General features: G+C 38.5%; 1 protein-coding gene across 2 annotated transcripts in view; it reads left to right on the forward strand.

Annotated features, from left to right (window-relative positions):
* The window catches only part of DYNC2H1 (dynein cytoplasmic 2 heavy chain 1), a 397,803-nt gene that overhangs the window by 63,711 nt on the left and 313,694 nt on the right, over window positions 1–20,398 (forward strand). For both annotated transcript variants that reach the window (XM_077805779.1, XM_077805787.1), the window contains exons 42-50: window positions 1,980–2,239; window positions 7,995–8,241; window positions 9,346–9,497; window positions 10,081–10,225; window positions 12,295–12,397; window positions 15,678–15,845; window positions 15,950–16,080; window positions 18,152–18,400; window positions 19,767–19,875. In XM_077805779.1, coding sequence (XP_077661905.1) covers window positions 1,980–2,239; window positions 7,995–8,241; window positions 9,346–9,497; window positions 10,081–10,225; window positions 12,295–12,397; window positions 15,678–15,845; window positions 15,950–16,080; window positions 18,152–18,400; window positions 19,767–19,875 — 1,564 coding nt within the window. The remainder of the gene's footprint in view (window positions 1–1,979; window positions 2,240–7,994; window positions 8,242–9,345; window positions 9,498–10,080; window positions 10,226–12,294; window positions 12,398–15,677; window positions 15,846–15,949; window positions 16,081–18,151; window positions 18,401–19,766; window positions 19,876–20,398) is intronic.

Consider the following 20,398-nt stretch of genomic DNA (forward strand, 5'->3'; position numbering starts at 1 on the left):
ATGAGAGTGGTCAAGATAACTTATAGATAAGGTGCAAAGAGAGAAGGTGACAAAGGATGGAGACCTGTGGGAAGCCCATGGAAATGGGGAGAAGGGAAAAGGAGGAGAATCCATCCAATGAGACTTTGAAGGTGCCATCACTGAGGTAGGACGAGAATTGTGAGGGGATGAGATCACAAAGGAGAAAGGGTTATAGGATTTCAAGTACTGGGGAGTGATCAAGGATGTTGAATGCCACTGAGAGGTCAAAGAGGATGAATAAGGAGCACAGGTTCTGAAATTTAGGCATGGATGCACATGAGTAACTTAACTCACATGAGTTGTCCCATTGATGTTAATTAGACTACTCATATTAGTAAAGTTTCTCATGTGTATAAGTGCTTACAAAATTGGGCCCTAAATTAATTCTGATGATATCATATAGTTTTGTTACAAATTATGCATTTGTATTTTTTGGAAGATGAGGAAGGTTTTTAGTCAGGAGCATTACAGAAGCACCTGCCACAACATCACTTGTGGCAAACTGGGGCCATGGGATATCAAACTGCTGATTAAATACTTCATTTCTCCCAGCCCTTCAACATGTGGAAATTATCATCATTTCTTTTAAAAAAATAAGTGGGTATACTGTTGCCTCCCAAAAGCGTTTATCCATATGTACATACTTCAAAACATTCTTAGTCCCATCCCTCCTTAAATGTCCATTTCTTTGATCAGAAACATATTCCATTTTATTATAGGTGGAGCTGGTTCCATCACCTATCCTTAAAGTTGCCTAACATTTTCTGTTACAGAACTCAGTTGCTTTTATCTTTGACAAAAATCACCTGAAATTTTCAGTATTGGGTGTTTGTCTAAGGCTGGTTTCTTCTGGGAAAGTTTCAGCTAAAGCAGTTTAGTCATTTCTGAGGATGAGATTATGTGTCTTTTTCCATGTTAAAAACATTCTTACAATTGTTTCATTAAGGCCTAATACCGCTAAACTTACTACTTCCATGGCTTGAAATTTGTCATCACCCTGATGACAGGGATGTGCCTTTTGTCATCCCCATGAAAATTTGCCCAAATTTGGCCAAACTATAAACCTCCAAAATATCTCGGTTTTCACGTGTTCAATAGAGAGAGACTTGTTGGAATTTGGCAGATATATTTGCTGAAGATTCTGTGCGTACTGGGCATGCTGCAGCCCAAGGCTGTGGTACTAAGTAGGACTTTCCCTTAACAGCCCATAATTTCCCTTGTTAGGACAGTATAGTTTGTGCAGCCACATTTTTTTAGCCCAGGATAACATGAAGTGATTTAAGATTGTATAAATTCTAAGTAAATCCTCACACACAGAGAGACAGTTTCATTCATATCTTAAAAGTATTAGGGACAAAAATGATGACTGTGAGCGGTAGGCGTTCCTACCAGGTCACAAAATAGGAAAAAGAAAAAAGTTACTTTAAAAGAAAGAAACAGTTACCTCTTTAGGCAGCCTTAATTCTGGAATTTCTTAACTTTTACAGTTGACTACTAATTGTGTGTGCTTCATTTTCTCTCTACTCAGTGTGAGAAGCCTGTGGCTACATTTGTGTGCTCATAAGTGCTACATGAGTGCTTATGACTGCAACTGAAGTCAGTAGGAGCTGTATTTTGAACCTACTAAGTACTTTGTAAAGTCAGGCCCTCAGTGTCTCAAGGAAATGAATGAGGAAATTTATTCCATGAGGTCTGGCACCATGCATCAAATGAAAAATAAATATTGGATAACTACCCATTCACTAACTACCCAATGTATACGCACAATGGGATTGAATTAAGGTTGCATAGGCAACCTTAATTTTTGCATTTCCTAATTTTTGAGCGCTTGACTTTGCAAATTTACTATTCTTTTAACATAATTTTTTGGATGTACTCATAATTATAGTTATTGTGTTGTTATTAGGAATGCAGATTTTTAACAGCTTAATCGTTGTTCTTTTAAAATTTTTGTAAAGATTTTTAATTGGGCACGAGAATCTCCGCCAGATCCCAGGAAGCCACTGGACACATATTTTGATGCTGACACTGGACATTTAATGTCATATCAACTGAAAAAACCTATACATTTGACTGCTGATGACTTTAGTAATCCCCGAACACTTCCTGTCATTCAAACCCCAAACATGCAGAGAGGTTTAGATTACTTCAGACCATGGCTAGACTTTGACAATAAGCAGCCATTTCTTCTTGTTGGGCCTGAAGGATGTGGAAAGGGGTAAGTTTTTTGTTTTGTTTTGTTTTTTGTTTTAACTGTTTTAATCTAATTTTTCTAAGTTTGGTGATAAAGTTTTGGAACATTTTTGCATAGTGAAGGTTTCTGCTCAATTGATAAAGTTGTTTCTTTAGATGAAATACTAATAGAACCATTTGAAATGTTCTTTGACACATCTGTCACTAAAAACTTAGTAACATCAATCTCAGTCTGTGTGTCTGTTTGTCCAGCATCTATTATAATGGGACGCTGGTTCTGATTGGAACTTTGGTGCTAATGGAATACAAATAGTAAATGATACATACTTGTGGTTGGTGGGGGCCCACTTATTCACTACCAGAACATTGTTTGAGTTACTTTCTTCTCTGACCCTAACAGAGTCCTTCCTCTGCTCGGGGTGTACTCAGGTTGTTTAAGAGTGTCTCTCTCTCTCTCTCTCTCTCTCTAAATAAGAGTTCCTTTCCCCTGCTCCTTGTGACTAACAAAACATTATTACCCCTGTTTGTGTATCTCTTTCAGCTCGGTACAGGTGCTCTTTCTCAAGCACGAAGTGTGGATACTGCTTGACCAGATGAGGCTCCATTACTTCCCCATTTACAGCGACCAGTTGGTCATATGCATGGCTCAGTGTAGGGTCACTTTTCTGTGCCTGCAAAAAATTCCTATCTTGCAAGAGTGCGTCCACATCCAGATAACCTCTTCCTCTCCTGAAGGGGCTGACAGTTCTTTTCCTTGTGACAGAAAATATCATGTTACTTCTATATAAATCCATGGTACGCCCACATCTTGAATACTGTGTGCAGATGTGGTTGCCCCATCTCAAAAAAGATATATTGAAATTGGAAAAAGTTCAGAAAAGGGCAGCAAAAATGATTAGGGGTTTGGAACAGCTTCTGTATGAGGAGAGATTAATAAGACTGGGACTTTTCAGCTTGGAAAAGAGATGGCTAAGGGGAGATATGATTGAGGTCTATAAAATCATGACTGGTGTAGAGAAAGTAGATAAGGAAGTGTTGTTTACTCCTTCTCATAATACAAGAACTAGGGTTCACCAAATGAAATGAATAGGCAGCAGGTTTAAAACAATAAAAGGAAGTATTTCTTCACACAACGCACAGTCAACCTGTGGAACTCCTTGCCAGAGGATGTTGTGAAGGCCAAGACCATAACAGGGTTCAAAAAAGAACTAGATAACTTCATGGATGATAGGTCCATCAATGGCTATTAACAAGGATGGGCAGGAATGGTGTCCCTAGCTTCTGTTTGCCAGAAGCTGGGAATGAGCGACAGGGGATGGATCGGTTATCTGTTCTGTTCATTCCCTCTGGGTCACCTGGCACTGGCCATTATCAGAAGACAGGATACTGGGCTAGATGGACCTTTGTTCTGACCCAGTAGGGCCGTTCTTATGTTCTTATTCCCTCCTCAGGGTCTTCCAATTCCCCAAGGTTTACTAGGCTTTCGGGTCACTCTGCAATGATCAACCAGGATCCCTGTTTGCTGGGCCAGCCTGTTCATTAATCACTTGCCAAAAAAATGGCCAGTGCTGGTCTCCCATTATGGGATACTCCAGTTTCTCCACCAGTGGTACAGCTGTCACGTTGGTACATGTCCCCACAGTCAGCTGTAAACATTGGCTAGGATAGGTTTTCACTTTGCCATGTATACACTGTAGATGGAATCAGCCTTTTGAGGGTGTTGTCATCTCTTGTGAAGGAGACTTGGACCACCGTCTGACTACAGACAGAGTCCAAGTCCTTGAACTCTTTTCCCTCGGACCAGCACCATCAACTTGGGAAATGGTGTTTTCCATGAATGGGTTTCTGCAGTCCAGCCCTGGGCATAATTACATTCCTTAAGAGAGCGTTTTTTCTTTTGTGTGTTCTGTGTGGCCACAGGAGCAGCAAGTCACTTGGCTGGCACTGACGGTATCTTTCCTAGTTGGGGGCGAACTCAGCTGTGGAGTAGTGGCTGGCCCCTGTTCTGCAGGTCCGACTTCAGTTGCTTGAGATGCTTGGTAGTCCGACTGGCAGTGTCACTGACATGAGTTTCCTCAGAAATGTCCAAATTGTCCAAGATGGCTGACTGTTTATAATTCTTAGACTTCTCCAGGTCTAGGTTGTGGTAGGCCATCTGTGGCAGACCCATCAAGTATGGAGCCAAATCAAAGCCTACTCCACCAGGAGATTAGTGCTCTGCTCTCAAAGGTAATTAAAAAGGCCTTAGGGTATTGTCTGTCCCCATCTTGGTTAACTTCATGGGTATTGGTGGGGGATCCACTTTGACAGAAGGCTGCCCTTGTGGTGATCGTAAGGTCAGCACTATCTGTTGTATCATCTCCTTGTGGAACTCCTGCTGGTAGGTCATCAACTCCCTCAGCAGCTGTTGCTGTTGTTGCATTGTTTGAACTTGCTAGTGGGTGGTTTACTGCTGCAGCAATTGTTGCTGAAACTGCTGTTGCTGAGTGCTTGCTGCTGCTGCATATCAGCTAGCCATTCACACCACCACTCAGATTCCATAAGAACATAAGAATGACCATACTGGGTAAGACCAATGGTCCACCTTGCTGGGTATCCTATTTCTGCCAGTGGCCAGTGCCAGATGCTTCAGAGGGAATGAACAGAACAGGGCAATTTTGAGTGATCTATCTCCTGTTATCTAGTCTCATCTATTGGCAGCTGAAGGTTTAGGGACACATGGAGCATAGGGTTGCGTCCCTGGCTATCTTGGCTAATAGCCATTGATGGACCTGTCCTCCATGAATTTATTTAATTCTTTTTTTAACCCAGTTATACTTTTGAACTTCACAGCATCCCATGACAATGACTGTGCATTGTTTGAAGAAGTACTACCTTTTGTTTGTATTAAACCTGCTGCCTATTAATTTCACCAGATGACACCCAGTTCTTGTGTTATGTGAAGGGGTAAATAACACTTTCTAATTCATTTTCTCTGCACCATTCACAATTTAATAGATCTTTATCATATCCCCCCATACTCATCTATTTTCTAAGATGAACAGTCTAGTCTTCTTAATTTCTCCTCACATGGAAGCTGTTCCATATCCTAATCATTTTCTTTGTCATTCTTTGCACCATTTCCAATTCTATTATATCTTTTTTGAGATGAGGTGACCAGAACTCCATGCAGCATTCAAGGTATGGGCGTATCATGGATTTATATAGTGGCATTATGATATTTTCTGTCTTATTATCGATCCCTTTTCTAATGATTCCTAACATTCTGTTGGCTTTTTTGACTGTTACTGGACATTGAGTAGAAGTTCTCAGAGAACTCTCCACAATGAATTGAGTTGTAACAGCTAATTTAGACCCCATCATTTTGTATGTATAGTTGGAATTAAGGTTTCAGAGTAGCAGCCATGTTAGTCTGTATTCACAAAAAGAAAAGGAGTACTTGTGGCACCTTAGAGACTAAACAATTTATTTGAGCATAAGCTTTCGTGAGCTACAGCTCACTTCATCGGATGCATAAAGTGGAAAATACAGTGAGGAGATTTATATAAACACAGACCATGAAAAAATACACATTGTAAGGAGAGTGATCACTTAAGATGAGCTATTACCAGCAGGAAAGTGGGGTGGGGGGAGAGAAAACCTTTTCAAGTGATAATCAAGGTGGGCCATTTCCAGCACATTTCCAGGAGTTAACAAGAATGTCTGAGGAACGGGGATGGGTGGGGAATAAACAAGGGGAAATAGTTTTACTTTGTATAATGACTCAACCACTCCCAGTCTCTATTCAAGCCTAAGTTAATTGTATCCAATTTACAAATTAATTCCAATTCAGCAGTCTCTCGTTGGAGTCTGTTTTCGAAGTTTTTTTTGTTGAAGAATGGTCACTTTGAGATCAGAAATCGGGTGACCAGAGAGATTGAAGTGTTCTCTGACTGGTTTATGAATGTTATAATTCTTGACATCTGATTTGTGTCCATTTATTCTTATATGTAGAGACTGTCCAGTTTGCCCAATGTACATGGCAGAGGGGCATTGCTGGCACATGATGGCATATATCACATTGGTAGTTTTCCTACCAATGCTATTCCTACCTACATGCCTCCAGCTTTCACCCAGACCACACCACACGATCCATTGTCTACAGCCAAGCTCTACGATACAACCACATTTAATCCAACCCCTCAGACAGAGACAAACACCTACAAGATCTCTATCAAGCATTCTTACAACTACAATACCCACCTGCTGAAGTGATGAAACAGAGTGACAGAGCCAGAAGAGTACCCAGAAGTCACCTACTACAGGACAGGCCCAACAAAGAAAATAACAGAACGCCACTAGCCATCACCTTCAGCCCCCAACTAAAACCTCTCCAATGCATTATCAAGGATCTACAACCTATCCTGAAGGATGACCCATCACTCTCTCAAATCTTGGGAGACAGGCCAGTCCTTGCCTACAGACAGCCCGCCAACCTGAAGTAAATACTCACCAGCAACCACACACCACACAACAGAACCACTAACCCAGGAATCTATCCTTGCAACAAAGCCCGTTGCCAACTGTGCCCACATATCTATTCAGGGGACACCATCATAGGGCCTAATCACATCAGCCATACTATCAGAGGCTCGTTCACCTGCACATCTACCAATGTGATATATGCCATCATGTGCCAGCAATGCCTCTCTGCCATGTACATTGGTCAAACTGGACAGTCTCTACGTAAAAGAATAAATGGACACAAATCAGATGTCAAGAATTATAACATTCATAAACCAGTCGGAGAACACTTCAATCTCTCTGGTCACTCGATTTCTGATCTAAAAGTGACTATTCTTCAACAAAAAAGCTTTGAAAACAGACTCCAACGAGAGACTGCTGAATTGGAATTAATTTGCAAATTGGATACAATTAACTTAGGCTTGAATAGAGACTGGGAGTGGTTGAGTCATTACACAAAGTAAAACTATTTCCCCTTAAAGAAAAGGAGGACTTGTGGCACCTTAGAGACTAACCAATTTATTTGAGCATAAGCTTTCGTGAGCTACAGCTCACTTCATCTGATGCATAAAAGTGGAAAATGCAGTGAGGATGTTGTTATACATTATAATATAATATAATATAATATAATATATATAATAATGTATAATGTAAAGTCTCTAAGGTGCCACAAGTACTCCTTTTCTTTTTGCGAATACAGACTAACATGGCTGTTACTCTGAAACCTGACATAATAATAATAATAAATGGTAATAAGTGTGAACCCAGGTTTTTTTTCCTGTGTCTCTGTTGATTTGCAAATAGATTATATTCTTTTTTTTACTGGTTTCTTCTCAACAATCTAATGATATTTCCACTGTTTAAAATTCAGTCACAAAAGAAAAAGATATTCAGCTTTCCTTTTTCTTCTCTTTATCCTCATGTGCATAGTCTCTGATCCTGCAATGTATACTGCAAGAGAGGACTACTGAATTTTTGCAGAGCCCTATTGACTTCCATTGTCTATGTGTTGTAAATAGCAGGTTTGGGGCCATATTTCATTGCTCACCAACTAGCTATTTCTTACACAAATCTGTATAAGTACTTTTCTGGAACTTCATAAATGTGAAATGATACAATTTGATTTTATAATCAAGAATATTTAGTTCAACAAAACAGATTCAGTACATTATATGTAGTACATTAAACAGTGTGCTGGCAGTTTTAAAGGTGTTTAAATTGCTTTTTAAAAATTTCTGTGTATATAAAATATATATTTATGTATTTTATTTTGTTAGAATGTTGCTTCGTTATGCCTTTTCCCAACTCCGATCTACTCAGATTGCTACAGTTCACTGCAGTGCACAAACTTCATCTCGACATCTTCTCCAAAAGTTAAATCAGACTTGCATGGTAATCAGTACAAATACTGGGAGAGTATACAGACCGAAAGACTGTGAAAGGCTGGTTTTATACTTGAAGGAAATCAACCTGCCCAAACCTGATAAATGGGGAACCAGCACTCTAGTGGCTTTCCTGCAACAGGTGAACATATATGGCTTTGATAATAATTATCTTCAGAATTATAGACTAGAAATGATTTATTATGATTCAGTAAATACATATTAGAGTCCTATTTCAAATCATTTGATATACAGGCAGAGTACTGTATTTTGAATTGAAAGCCTTACAATATGCTGGTGATTGTAATAGTTAACATCTTACATGTTTATTATCATTATATTTATGTGTAGTGTGATAGCATATAGAGTTGCCGTATCGAGGTCCCATTTATGCTAGGCACTATACACACATGTAATCAAAAGACAGTCTCTGTCCCCAAAAGCTTATAGTGGTTAACAGAGTAAGTTTATGGGGTTGCATAATTATTCTCTCCTCAGAGATTGGAAATTGAAATGTAATGCTTACAGTATTTTAAAAAGTAACTTTTTCCTCATTTTTACATTCTGTCCATCATGCATTCTTTCTCCTTCTCCAAATTCCTTCTTAAAACCCACTTCCCCACCTCCCCCCCCCCAAATTGTTTGTGTTGTATGTTGATTTTTAACAATGAATTTACTACATTCTTCCTTTTACTGAAATATTTCCCCCTTTGGTTTAATTTTCTCTTACATTGCAAGCTATCTGGGACAAAGACTGTGGGCTAAGGGCTGCCCTAACTTACTTCAGCTGCTCCTGGTCTCTAAGGGACCACACAGGAGCTAAGAATTGGCAGAGTGAAGCTCCAGTATGCCCCTGACATGCCCTTTATTCTGGTTGACAGGGAGGTTAGGGAAGGAACCAAGTCTTTTGGCTTTACTTTAGCTCAGAGCTACCTCCCTCCAGGAGGAATTGTCAGCTGTCCCGTTACACCTGGATTCCAGCTCCTTTGTGCTGTTGGGTCACAGAGAAGATTCTGGCCTGATTTATGATTTTATAAAGCACCATGTTAATTTTTGTTTATAGTGCTGCATAGTTGCTTAAGAGTAATTTTTAGACACTTTTGAGGAAAATGTTAGTGATGGGTATATTGTTGGTATTTAACAAATAATAGCAACCAGAGACTCAACATTAATCTATTGTTTTCATTAGGTACCTTGCTATTTTTCATTTAATTTTACTAAAATATTTTGTTTTGTTATATTAAAGATTCTGACATACCAGGGATTTTACGATGAAAATCTTGAATGGGTTGGTTTAGAAAATATCCAAATTGTGGCATCCATGTCTGCTGGGGGAACATTAGGAAGGCATAAACTTACATCCAGATTTACTTCTGTTGTTCGTCTTTGTGCAATTGAGTAAGTGTCTGCAAGAACCTACCTGACTTTGAGATCTCAGATTCGGTTTGCAGGTCTGCTTGCCTCTGCCTGTCCTTCTTGATGTGAGACTTTTGAAAACAAGGAATGTGATTTTGTCTGGCAAGTCAAGCCTCTAATCTTTCCTAATAATGTAGAATCTTCACATAGTATCATTGTTGCTACCTATCAGTGTTTAAAACCAGTTAAAGAGCAATATATAATTATTTTAATTCACCTTGTTGTGCCGAAGTATCTGAAATAAGTTTTAAAGTAGAATTACTTTGCTTCTAGTAGGTTACAGCTTTACAGCCTTATTTTAAAGTGCTGGTTGGTTAGTGGATTAAATACTTTGTGAGGAAGGGTTTGTAAGTTGGAAGATATTTAAAGATACACATAGAAAGTCTTTGAGGGTTGCATATTCAGATAAAACCAAAATGCATTTAAGTTACTGCTGGACTGTAAGGCTCTATTTTATTGAAGGTTCAGAGTAAATTATAGTTATAAATCTAAAACCATTTTTGGTATGGAAATTAAGAATGTTGGTACATCACAATTTCCTTGGACTCTATTTTTTTCCCTCTAGCTATCCAGAAAGAGACCAACTGCAAACAATTTATAGTGCATATTTAGAGCCTGTGCTTCACAAAAACCTAAAGAATCACTCTGTTTGGGGTTCCTTACCAAAAATACATCAGCTGGCAGGATCAATGGTTCAAGTATATGAGCAGGTATAGTGCTTTGATTTCTTTTTTGGGAAATGGAGGTGAAAAACTGAGAAGCAGCCATGTCTTTTAATCTCTGGCTTTGGACAGTAACAATAGATTATACAATGTTTTATCATATTTAAAATCTAAAAGCAAGTTATTTTTTATGTTGATCTCAGAATTAAAGTGAAGGGTATATGCATGTGGTTATGGACATGAAAGGTGGTTAGGTCCCTAATCTAGGATTTGTGAGACTTGGGTTCAATTCCCTGCTGCACCACAAACTTCCTGTGTGTGCTTGGACAAGTAATTTATGGACTCAAAGACTTTAAGGCCAGAAGGGACCATCATGATCATCTGGTCTAATCTCCTGCACATTGCAGGCCACGGAACCTCATCAACCCACTCCTATAATAGACCCATAACCTCTGGCTGTGTTACTGAAGTCCTCAAATCAGGATTTAAAGATTTCAAGTTCTGGAGGATATACTGTTTACACTAGTAAATGGTGGATTCAGCCTCCATACCCCATCTGTAAAATGAGGATAACTCTACTTCACACTGAAGATCGCAAGTTGCTCAGATACTATGCTTTTGTATGATGATGGGGGCCATACATAGGACTAAGTATTCCAAATAGTGTGCATATAAAACATGACATTGAGACACACAAATACATTTTTAACTTCCCACTCAAAATTTTAGGGTCCTAGCCAAGAATATAATCACGTTAAGCATTTAAACATAGTCTCACTGGATTTAGTAGGACTAATTACACGGATTGGGACCCAGGTGCTTAACTCACGTGTAGGTAGAATGATCACATCCTTAAAAACAGATGGAGCATGGGCACAGCCTCCAACTAGTCACATAATTCAAATCTTCAAAGAAATGTGTGCAAGTGTCATTCTGGTCAGGCAAGGTTAATAGATGTTTGAAAATCTTGATTAAGGAAACTTAGGTTAGCCAAAAGTTTTCCATTAGTGGAAGGCTGAATCTTTATGATGATAAAAGGTTGTGGTGGAGGTAGAGCCAAGTTTGCAGAATTTAATAACTAGGCCGTTTCCCACCATGCAGAGAATTGTATTACATATAAACCATTTCAGACCCCAATTGGCAGGTTTAATAGAACAGATATACTAAAGAAACACTACCTGTGTATTGAATAGTAACAATATTTCTATTCTTTTGAGACTCTACACATTTTGAACATCAATAGCTTACATATAATAGTCTAAGGAGAATCAGATCAAAATATTTGTTATCCTTTTGGTAAACACCTGCAGTCTCATGCCTTGCATGCTTTTCATATGGCCTATCCTTTATCTGTATATTTTATGAGATATTAGTATAAATCTGTGTAGATAATTGTCTCATCGTCAAAGAGAGGTATGCAGTTACTCCATGAGTTAAATATCATGTGTTTTCAGATATCAATAAATAGTTAATATTTCCATTATCAGTCAGCCAAATTATGATATGCATTGTTGTTAATTTATTTTATTCATTATACCTTACATTTGTATAGCATCTTCTATCCAGAAATACACCTTGGCCCTAGACAAATCATGTACCATACATAAGCAACACTACACAAATACAGTCATATTTAATACATGTGATTAGTCTGACCACAGGTTATTTGAAAGCATGTGTTGTATACATATCAAATGTGTTTGGGATGTCGTCCTAGCCTTGGACAGGCCTTTCACCCTCTTGGTCTATCCAAGAATTTGGACAAAATTCTTCTCCTGGTGCCAAACTAAAAAATCAACCCAGCTATAGATGTTTTAGACTGGTAGAGAGATTGCTCCGATGAAAGAAATAGGGAACTAATTTTTCCAATATAACCTTTTTCTCAGAAATATTATAGAATAAATATTTTAGAAATGAGATATTTTGCTTTTTTGGTCTGAAAGCAAAATGTAAACAATCCAAGATGTGTATTTTTCAGAAGAATTAACAAAATGTATAAACCTGTACACGTGAAGAAAATTTACTTGGTGAAAGCATAGAAAATTGTTGAACTAAATTGTCAAGAAATCTTTTGAAATTAAAATATAAATTGTGTTGTGAATAACTTATGTTTTCAGGTACGAGCAAAATTCACAGTTGATGATCATAGTCATTACCTCTTTACACCATACATTCTTACTCAGTGGGTTCTTGGCTTATTCCGATATGATTTAACAGGAGGTGAGTTACCCTGATTTGTTCCAAAAGAGAAAACATTTTTAGAATATCCAAATATTTTGTGATGTGTTTCTTATTATTGACCTATCCTGCAAACTCTCCATATGCTAAACCCCATTGAAATCTGGAAAGTTTGCAGAATGGGCTCTAATGTCAGTTGAAAAACAAAAGTTCCATTCCATGAAAAGTTATGTTGTTGTTTTTAATTTTGAAAAATAGTGTGAGATTTTTAAAATATAGGTGGGAACTATCCTGAGTTTAAAAAAGATAAATACGCCTGGGCTGTTCACTTCAGTCATTTTGATTATGAAATCCGTGGACTCCACTTTCTGCAGTTGATCTGGTTTTTGGTGAGGATATCTCATGTATTCTGCATTCACAGGGTATGTCTACACTGCGAAGTAAGCACAGTTAAAAAACACCATAGTAGAGGCTCAAATTAAATGTATACCCCAAATTAAAAAACATAGTAGAGGACCAAATCAGGCCACCATGGCTAAACAACAAAGTAAAAGTAGTGGTTAGAGGCAAAAAGGTGTCCTTTAAAAATTGGACGTTAAACTCTACTGAGGAAAATAGGAAGAAGCATATATAGTAGCAAATCAAGTGTAAAAGTATAATTAGACAGGCCAAAAAAGAATTTGAAGAGCAACGAGCCAAAGGCTAAAAAACTAAGAGCCCCCCCGCAAAAAAAATTCTTTTAAAGTACATCAGAAGCAGGAAGCTTACCAAACAGCCAGTGGCCCACTGGATGATTGAGGTGCTAAAGGAGCACTCAAGGAAGATAAGGCTTTGCAGAGACGCTAAATGAATTCTTATGCATGGGTCTTCACTGCTGAGGATGTGAGGGAGATACCCATACCTGAGCTATTCTTTCTAGGTGACAAATCTGAGGAACTGACCCAGCTTGAGTGGTCAGTAGAGGAGATTTTGGAACAAATTGATAAATTAAATAGTAATAAGTCACCAGGACCAGATGGTATTCACCCAAGAGTTCTGAAGGAATTCAGATATTAAATTGCAGAACTACTACTGCGGTATATAACCTATCCTTTAAATCCACTTCTGTACCAGATGACTGGAGGATAGCTAATGTGACACCAATTTTAAAAAGGCTCCAGAGGTGATCCTGACAATTACAGGCTAGGAAGCCAAACTTCAGTGCCAGGCAAATTGGTTGAAACTGTAGTAAAGAACAAAATTATCTGACACAACAGATGAACAAAGTTTGTTGGGAAAGGCTCAATACGGCTTTACTAAAGGGAAGTCATGCCTCACCAATCTATTAGAATTCTTGCCAACAACCATGTGAGAAAGGTGATCCAGTGAATATAGTGTACTTGACTTTCAGAAAGCCTTTGAAGGGTCCCTCACCAAAAACTCTTAAGCAAAGTAAGGAATCATGAGGTAAGAGGGAAGGTCCTCTCATGGATCAGTAACTGGTTAAAAGACAGGAAACAAAAAAAGGAGTAAATGGTAATTTTTCAGAATGGAGAGAGGTAAATAGGGATCTATAGTGGGACCAGTGCTGTGTAACATTTTCATAAATGATCTGAAAAAAGGGGTAAACATTGAGTTGGCAAAATTTGCAGATGGTACAAAATTACTCAAGATAGTTGAGACCAAAGCAGACTGCAAAGAGTTAAAAAGGGATCTCACTAGGCTGGGTGAGTGGGCAACAAAATGGCACATAGAAAAGGAGTACTTATGGCACCTTAGAGACTAACCAATTTATTTGAGCATAAGCTTTCGTGAGCTACATCGGTTGCATCTGATGAAGTGAGCTGTAGCTCACGAAAGCTTATGTTCAAATAAATTGGTTAGTCTCTAAGGTGCCACAAGTACTCCTTTTCTTTTTGCGAATACAGACTAACACGGCTGTTACTCTGAAACCTGTCAAAATGGCACATAAAATTCAATATTGATAGATGCAAATTGGAAAATATAATCCCAACTATATGTACAAAATGATGGGATCTAAATTAGCTGTTAATACTCAAGAAAGAGCTCTTGGAGTCACTGTGGATAGTTCTCTGAAAACATGCGCTCAGTGTGCAGGGGCAGATAAAAAAGCCAACAGTGTTAGGAACCATTAGGAAAGGGATAGAGAATAAGACAGAAACTATCATCATGCCACTATGTAAATCCATGTTACGCCCACACCTTGAATACTGCATGCAGTTCTGGTCATCCCATCTCAAAAAAGATATATTAGAATGGGAAAAGGTACAGAGAAGGACAACAAAAATGATTAAGGGTATGGAACATCTTTCATATGGGGAGAGATTAAAAAGACTGGTACTTTTTGTCTTAGAAAAGAGTTGACTAAGAGGGAATATGATACAGGTCTAAAAAATTATGAATGGTGTAGAGAAAGTGAATAGGGAAGTGTTATGTACTCCTTTGCATAACAGAAAACCAGGGGACACCCAATGAAATTAATAGGCAGCGGATTTAAAACAAACAAAAGGGAGTACTTTTTCACACAATGCACAGCCAACCTGTGGAACTTGTTACCAGGGGATGTTGTGAAGGTCAAAAGAATAACGGAATTCAAAGATAATTAGATAAGTTCCTGGAGGATAGGTCCATCAATGGCTATTAGCTAAGATGGTCGGGGATGCAACCCCATGCTCTGGGTGTCCTTAGCCTCCGATTGCCAGAAGCTGGGAGTGGATGATGGGATGGATCACTCGATGACTGCCTCTTCTGTTCATTCCCTCTGAAGCATCTGGCATGGGCCACTGTCGGAAGGCAAGATACTGGGTTAGATGAACCATTGATCTGATCCAGTATAGCCATTCTTATGTTCTTGATGTGTTCTTTATTACCAGTCCCTTTCTGTTCCCCTTTTAAAACTGGATACACAGTTTTTTAAATAGGATTATATTTTAAGAGCATAGTATTTTATTATTTTTATTACAATATATTTGTTTTTATTCTGTGTTCAGCATCTTGAGCACACTGAACAATTATTAAACAATAGTGTACTCTGCAGAAAACTTGTTTTTAAAGTATGTATTTCTCTATGTGCTTGTATAATTTTATCTTGTCTGTACCCATAAGATTTAAAAAATTATTTGATAATGCTTGTTTTTTCTTTTATTTCTTGCCTCTTGATGTGTTCGTGCTGGTATGTAATCTGATTTACTCTTTTTCAATTTGACTGTATTTTGAAATGCAAAATTTCAAATCTTTGAAATTGTATTCTATCTATATCTATCTATCCTTTGTTGGGTCATCAGCACACACACATATATATATATGTATATATACTTTGCAGGGTCATCAACACACACACTAGATTACATTTTGGAAATTGTTGCTTATGAAGCCCGTCGCCTCTTCCGTGACAAGATTGTTGGTGCTAAAGAACTCCTCATATTTGATAATATTTTAATGAAAGTGTTTCAAGGGGACTGGGGTTCAGACATCCTGGAGAATATGGCAGGTAATAACACATAAAATGTATTAAATCAGATTTGTTGACCTGATAATATGCTTTAACACTTGAGAATGTAGACTCCTATCACAGTTATGGTTATATTTTCACAGATAGCTTCTATGTAACATGGGGAGCTCGTCATGAGGTGGGAGCATTCAGAGCACCAGAGCAGGCATTACCACCTCATGGGAAGCCACTTGGCAAATTAACTTCAGAAGACCTAAAAGATGTTATCAAAAAGGTGCGTCAAGAATAAGGAGTAATAACAAAAGAAAATACTTTCAAAAGTCTGTAGTTATGTTTGTACATTGTTTAAAGTAACCAGAACTGTGTTGTCAGACATTTTTCTTTTGGTTAGAATAATACATGTAATTTGTATTCTAAAAGGGAGATACAGTTATTTTAGAAACAGAAGTTGGCATGCTTTTAAGCAATAAAGGACAAATCCAGAACCTGTGGAGAAAGGGGCACTGTGCTGGCTCTGAATTGGTCTGACTGATTTTGGGGATAGTCAGGCCACAGTGGAAGGAAGCATGGCAGGGTTCCACGCTTACTTGAGTAGTAGGGCCTGGAGATGGGAAACTCATGTAAATCAACTCCCCACAACTCCAAGTAGTCCTCAGTAGCTCTTTCTCCTTTACTCTGCCCATGTGGGGCACATGGAGGATAGTGGGTAGGGACAAGGTTTGGTGGCCTTAGAACTCTGGGAGTTTATTTGTCATGTGTGTAGTGTTCCATGACTGCACAGCAGTGCTGAATTTCAAAGCTGTGGCCAGCTCAGTACTGTGAAGTATGATAGGGCCAGAATTTAGTCCTAAAACCTGAGGTCAGATTGGGTTGGGTAGGTGACCACTCTAGCTGTTGTAATGTATAGGAGCTTAAAGGCTGTTCTAAGTTATGCCATTGGCCAATTTGGTCCCTAATCAGGGCCAAAGATCAGATGATGGAGATAAGGGAGAAAATCTGTGTCCTGTTCTGTTTAATATCTTCATCAATGATTTAGATAATGGCATAGACAGTACACTTATAAAGTTTGCAGATGATACCAAGCTGCGAGGGGTTGCAGGTGCTTTGGAGGACGTGATTAAAATTCAAAATGATCTGGACAAACTGGAGAAATGGTCTGAAATAAATAGGATGAAATTCAGTAAGGACAAATGCAAAGTACTCTGCTTAGGAAGGGAAAATCAGTTGCACACATACAAAATGGGAAATGACTGTCTAGGAAGGAGTACTGCGGAAAGGGATCTGTGGGTCATAGCGGACCACAAGCTAAATATGAGTCAACAGTGTAACGCTGTTGCAAAAAAAAGCGAATATCATTCTAGGATATATTAGCAGAAGTGTTGTAAGTAAGGCACGAGAAGTAATTCTTCTGCTCTACTCCATGCTGATTAGGCCTCAACTGGAGTATTGTGTCCAGTTCTGGGGCCACATTTCAGGAAGGACGTGAACAAATTGGAGACAGTCCAGAGAAGAGTGACAAAAATGATTACAGGTCTAGAAAACATGACCTATGAGGGAAGCTTGAAAAAACTGGGTTTGTTTAGTCTGGAAAAGAGAAGACTGAGGGGGGACAAGATAACAGTTTTCAAGTACATAAACGGTTGTTATAAGGAGGAGGGAGAAAAATAGTTTTTCTTAACCTCTAAGGATAGGACAAGAAGCAATGGGCTTAAATTACAGCAAGGGCGATTTAGGTTGGACATTAGGAAAAACTCCCTAACTGTCAGGGTGGTTAAGCACTGGAAAAAATTGCCTAGGGAGGTTGTGGAACCTCCATCATTGGAGCTTTTTAAGAGCAGGTTAGACAAACACCTGTCAGGGATGGTCTAGATAATACTTAGTTCTGTTATGAGTGCAGGGGACTGGACTAGATGACCTCTCAAGGTCCCTTCCAGTCCTATGATTCTATGTCTAAAAAAAGGTGGCTTTGAGCACAGTTTGGCTGGACCTGTCGCTGTGGCCTATTATGTATTTTAAATTCATCCCTTGGTATGTTCTTTTGTTTGTGTTTCAATATATTTTAGTCTGTAAGCATTACTCCAGGGTATACCATATTTGGGTCTGTGCTTGGGTTTGAGTGACTTCTTTATTAGGACTCTGAAGTCTGTCCACTGCTGGAACAGGGACAGCAAGGTAGCAAAATTCTATTGCATTAAATAGTTCAGTTTGTAAAGAACATCAGTGTCATGTCTTAAGTTTTCTGACCCTCAGTTTCTTAACTTTTTAAAATGTTGGACATTATTGCATTCTATAGTTACACTTGCATTTATCATTAACGCAAATATTAATTTCTCATTTTTATATAGGGTATCATTCATTATGGACGAGATAACAAGGAGATAGAGATTTTACTTTTCCAAGAAGTTCTTGATTATGTGTCCAGGATAGACAGAGTGCTGAGTTTTCCTGGAGGATCACTTCTTTTAGCAGGACGTAGTGGTGTGGGTCGTCGGACAGTTACCTCTTTAGTTAGTCACATGCATGGATCTATTCTGATTACTCCCAAGATTTCCAGAGGTTATGAACTGAAGCAGTTCAAAAATGATCTTAAACAGGTGTGTCACTCACAATCTTCTGTTTTACAGTTATTTAAATTAAGTTTATGTGGGGAAAAAAATTGAATAGTTAAGGGAACTTTAAAAGACACAAAATAAAAATGTTTCCTGCAGGTCTGACTTTCAGAAGAGTTGAGCACCCATTTAGGAACTTAAATGAAGTAGCCACATTTTCAAAAGAGCTCAGCAGTCAGTAGTTCCTGTTGTTCTCAGGGAGAGCAGCAAGGTCCTCAGCTTTTTTGAAAATCTGGCCCCAGTTGTGATGCTAATCACATTATAAAATCTTTCCTTATGAATTTTATTTTTGACAGTTATATATATTATTAGTATCAGTGCCTCATTGTATGAGGGCTTGCCTTCACTACTGGGGTAAGTCGACCTAAGTTACACTACTCCAGCTACGTGAATAACGTAGCTGGAGTCAACATAGCTTAGGTAGATTTGTGGTGTCTTCATTGTGCTGCGTCGATAGGAGACACTCTCTCTGTTTGACTTACCTTACTCTTCTCTGGGAACTGGAGTACCAGAGTCGACCAGAGAGTGCTCTGTCATCGATTTAGGGCAGTGAAGACAAGCCCTTAGGCACTGTAAAGACCCAGATACAGTCTTCTGCTCAGGTCCAGATCTTGAAAGCTGTTCTGTGTGTATGGACACCTGCACTTACATAGAGCCGCACTGATTTCTTTAGGGTTCTCTTCAAGTGCAGGGGTCTGCTTCTACAGAGTAATTTGTACGATCAGAATCTGATTTGAAAGTTTTTTCTCAAGAATCACATCCCTCATTGCTGAAACTATATATTTAAAATTCTGTTCCATCTTTTTGTTTTTATTAGCATGTGAATTTGTAGGTTTGTTTGAGGGTATTCTGTTTTAGTATGGACCATGTGAGCTCAGTACAATATGCTTTATCAAGCAAAAATCTAGTGATTTACAAAGATATACACATTAAATTAAAACAGACAACAAAACTTTTAGGGTCAAAATTCCCAAAGTGGCCTCCAAAATTGCACAAGAAAACTCCATGATATCGTGCACACAACAAAGGGAGCACCAACTGCATCGTTTTGTGGGTACAGTTTGAGGTCATATTTGGAAAAATTGGTCCTTAATGTCATGTAAGCATCAAAGTATTTATGTTAATTATTTTCTAATTAGAAATCAGTTCTTCCATATAGACTGTTCCTTATCTTTATATTTGACAAATGATCAAAATCAAAATCTGTTGAGAATATACAAATGTAGTAATACAGAACGTGTGTGGGGGGGAATAGATAAATATATAAAATAAATTTAAGGATTTATTATTCTATTATAAAAGAATGTACACATTCTGTTCAATTAGATTAAAATTACTTCCCTACTATTAGGTGATGCAGCTTTCTGGTATCGAAGCACAGCAGGTTGTATTGCTGCTTGAAGACTATCAGTTTGTCCACTCCACATTCCTTGAGATGGTCAACAGTCTATTGTCATCAGGTGAGATGAGTACAAAAAGCTTAAGGTTCCCCATGACCCTCCCTTAATTCAGTGCACAGGGTGGGCATACAATAAGGCAGAATTGACATTGCATTGACAACCATATAACTGCCATTTCCTGGTTTTGCAACCTAAATAACTTTCTTTTAAAGAAGTTTTTGTAGGTATAAATATCCTATATTATGTTTTCTGCGGCAGTGTTTCTTTCCTAATTCATCAAATGGATAATGCCTCTTACTTACGGAATTCAGAAACAGTCCATTGTTGCTGGGGGCTCCAGGACTAAGCCCCACCTTTGGACACAAACCACCAGAATCTCTGCCTCTAGGGGAAACAAATTACGTTTCAGCTTCTCCTGACCACTTTGTTTTATTCATTTACATGCAGCAGCAACTTCATTTCAATATCTAGCTTTGCTCTCCTGAGCTGAGGAATCACTGGAGCACTGAGGAACTAACATCTCGAGCACTTTTCAGCTGAGCTCTCTCTGCCCCTCACCACAGCAGCAGAGAAGCCCTCCAAG

This window comes from Eretmochelys imbricata, chromosome 1, assembly GCF_965152235.1.
Source record: "Eretmochelys imbricata isolate rEreImb1 chromosome 1, rEreImb1.hap1, whole genome shotgun sequence".
NCBI lineage: Eukaryota > Metazoa > Chordata > Testudines > Cheloniidae > Eretmochelys > Eretmochelys imbricata.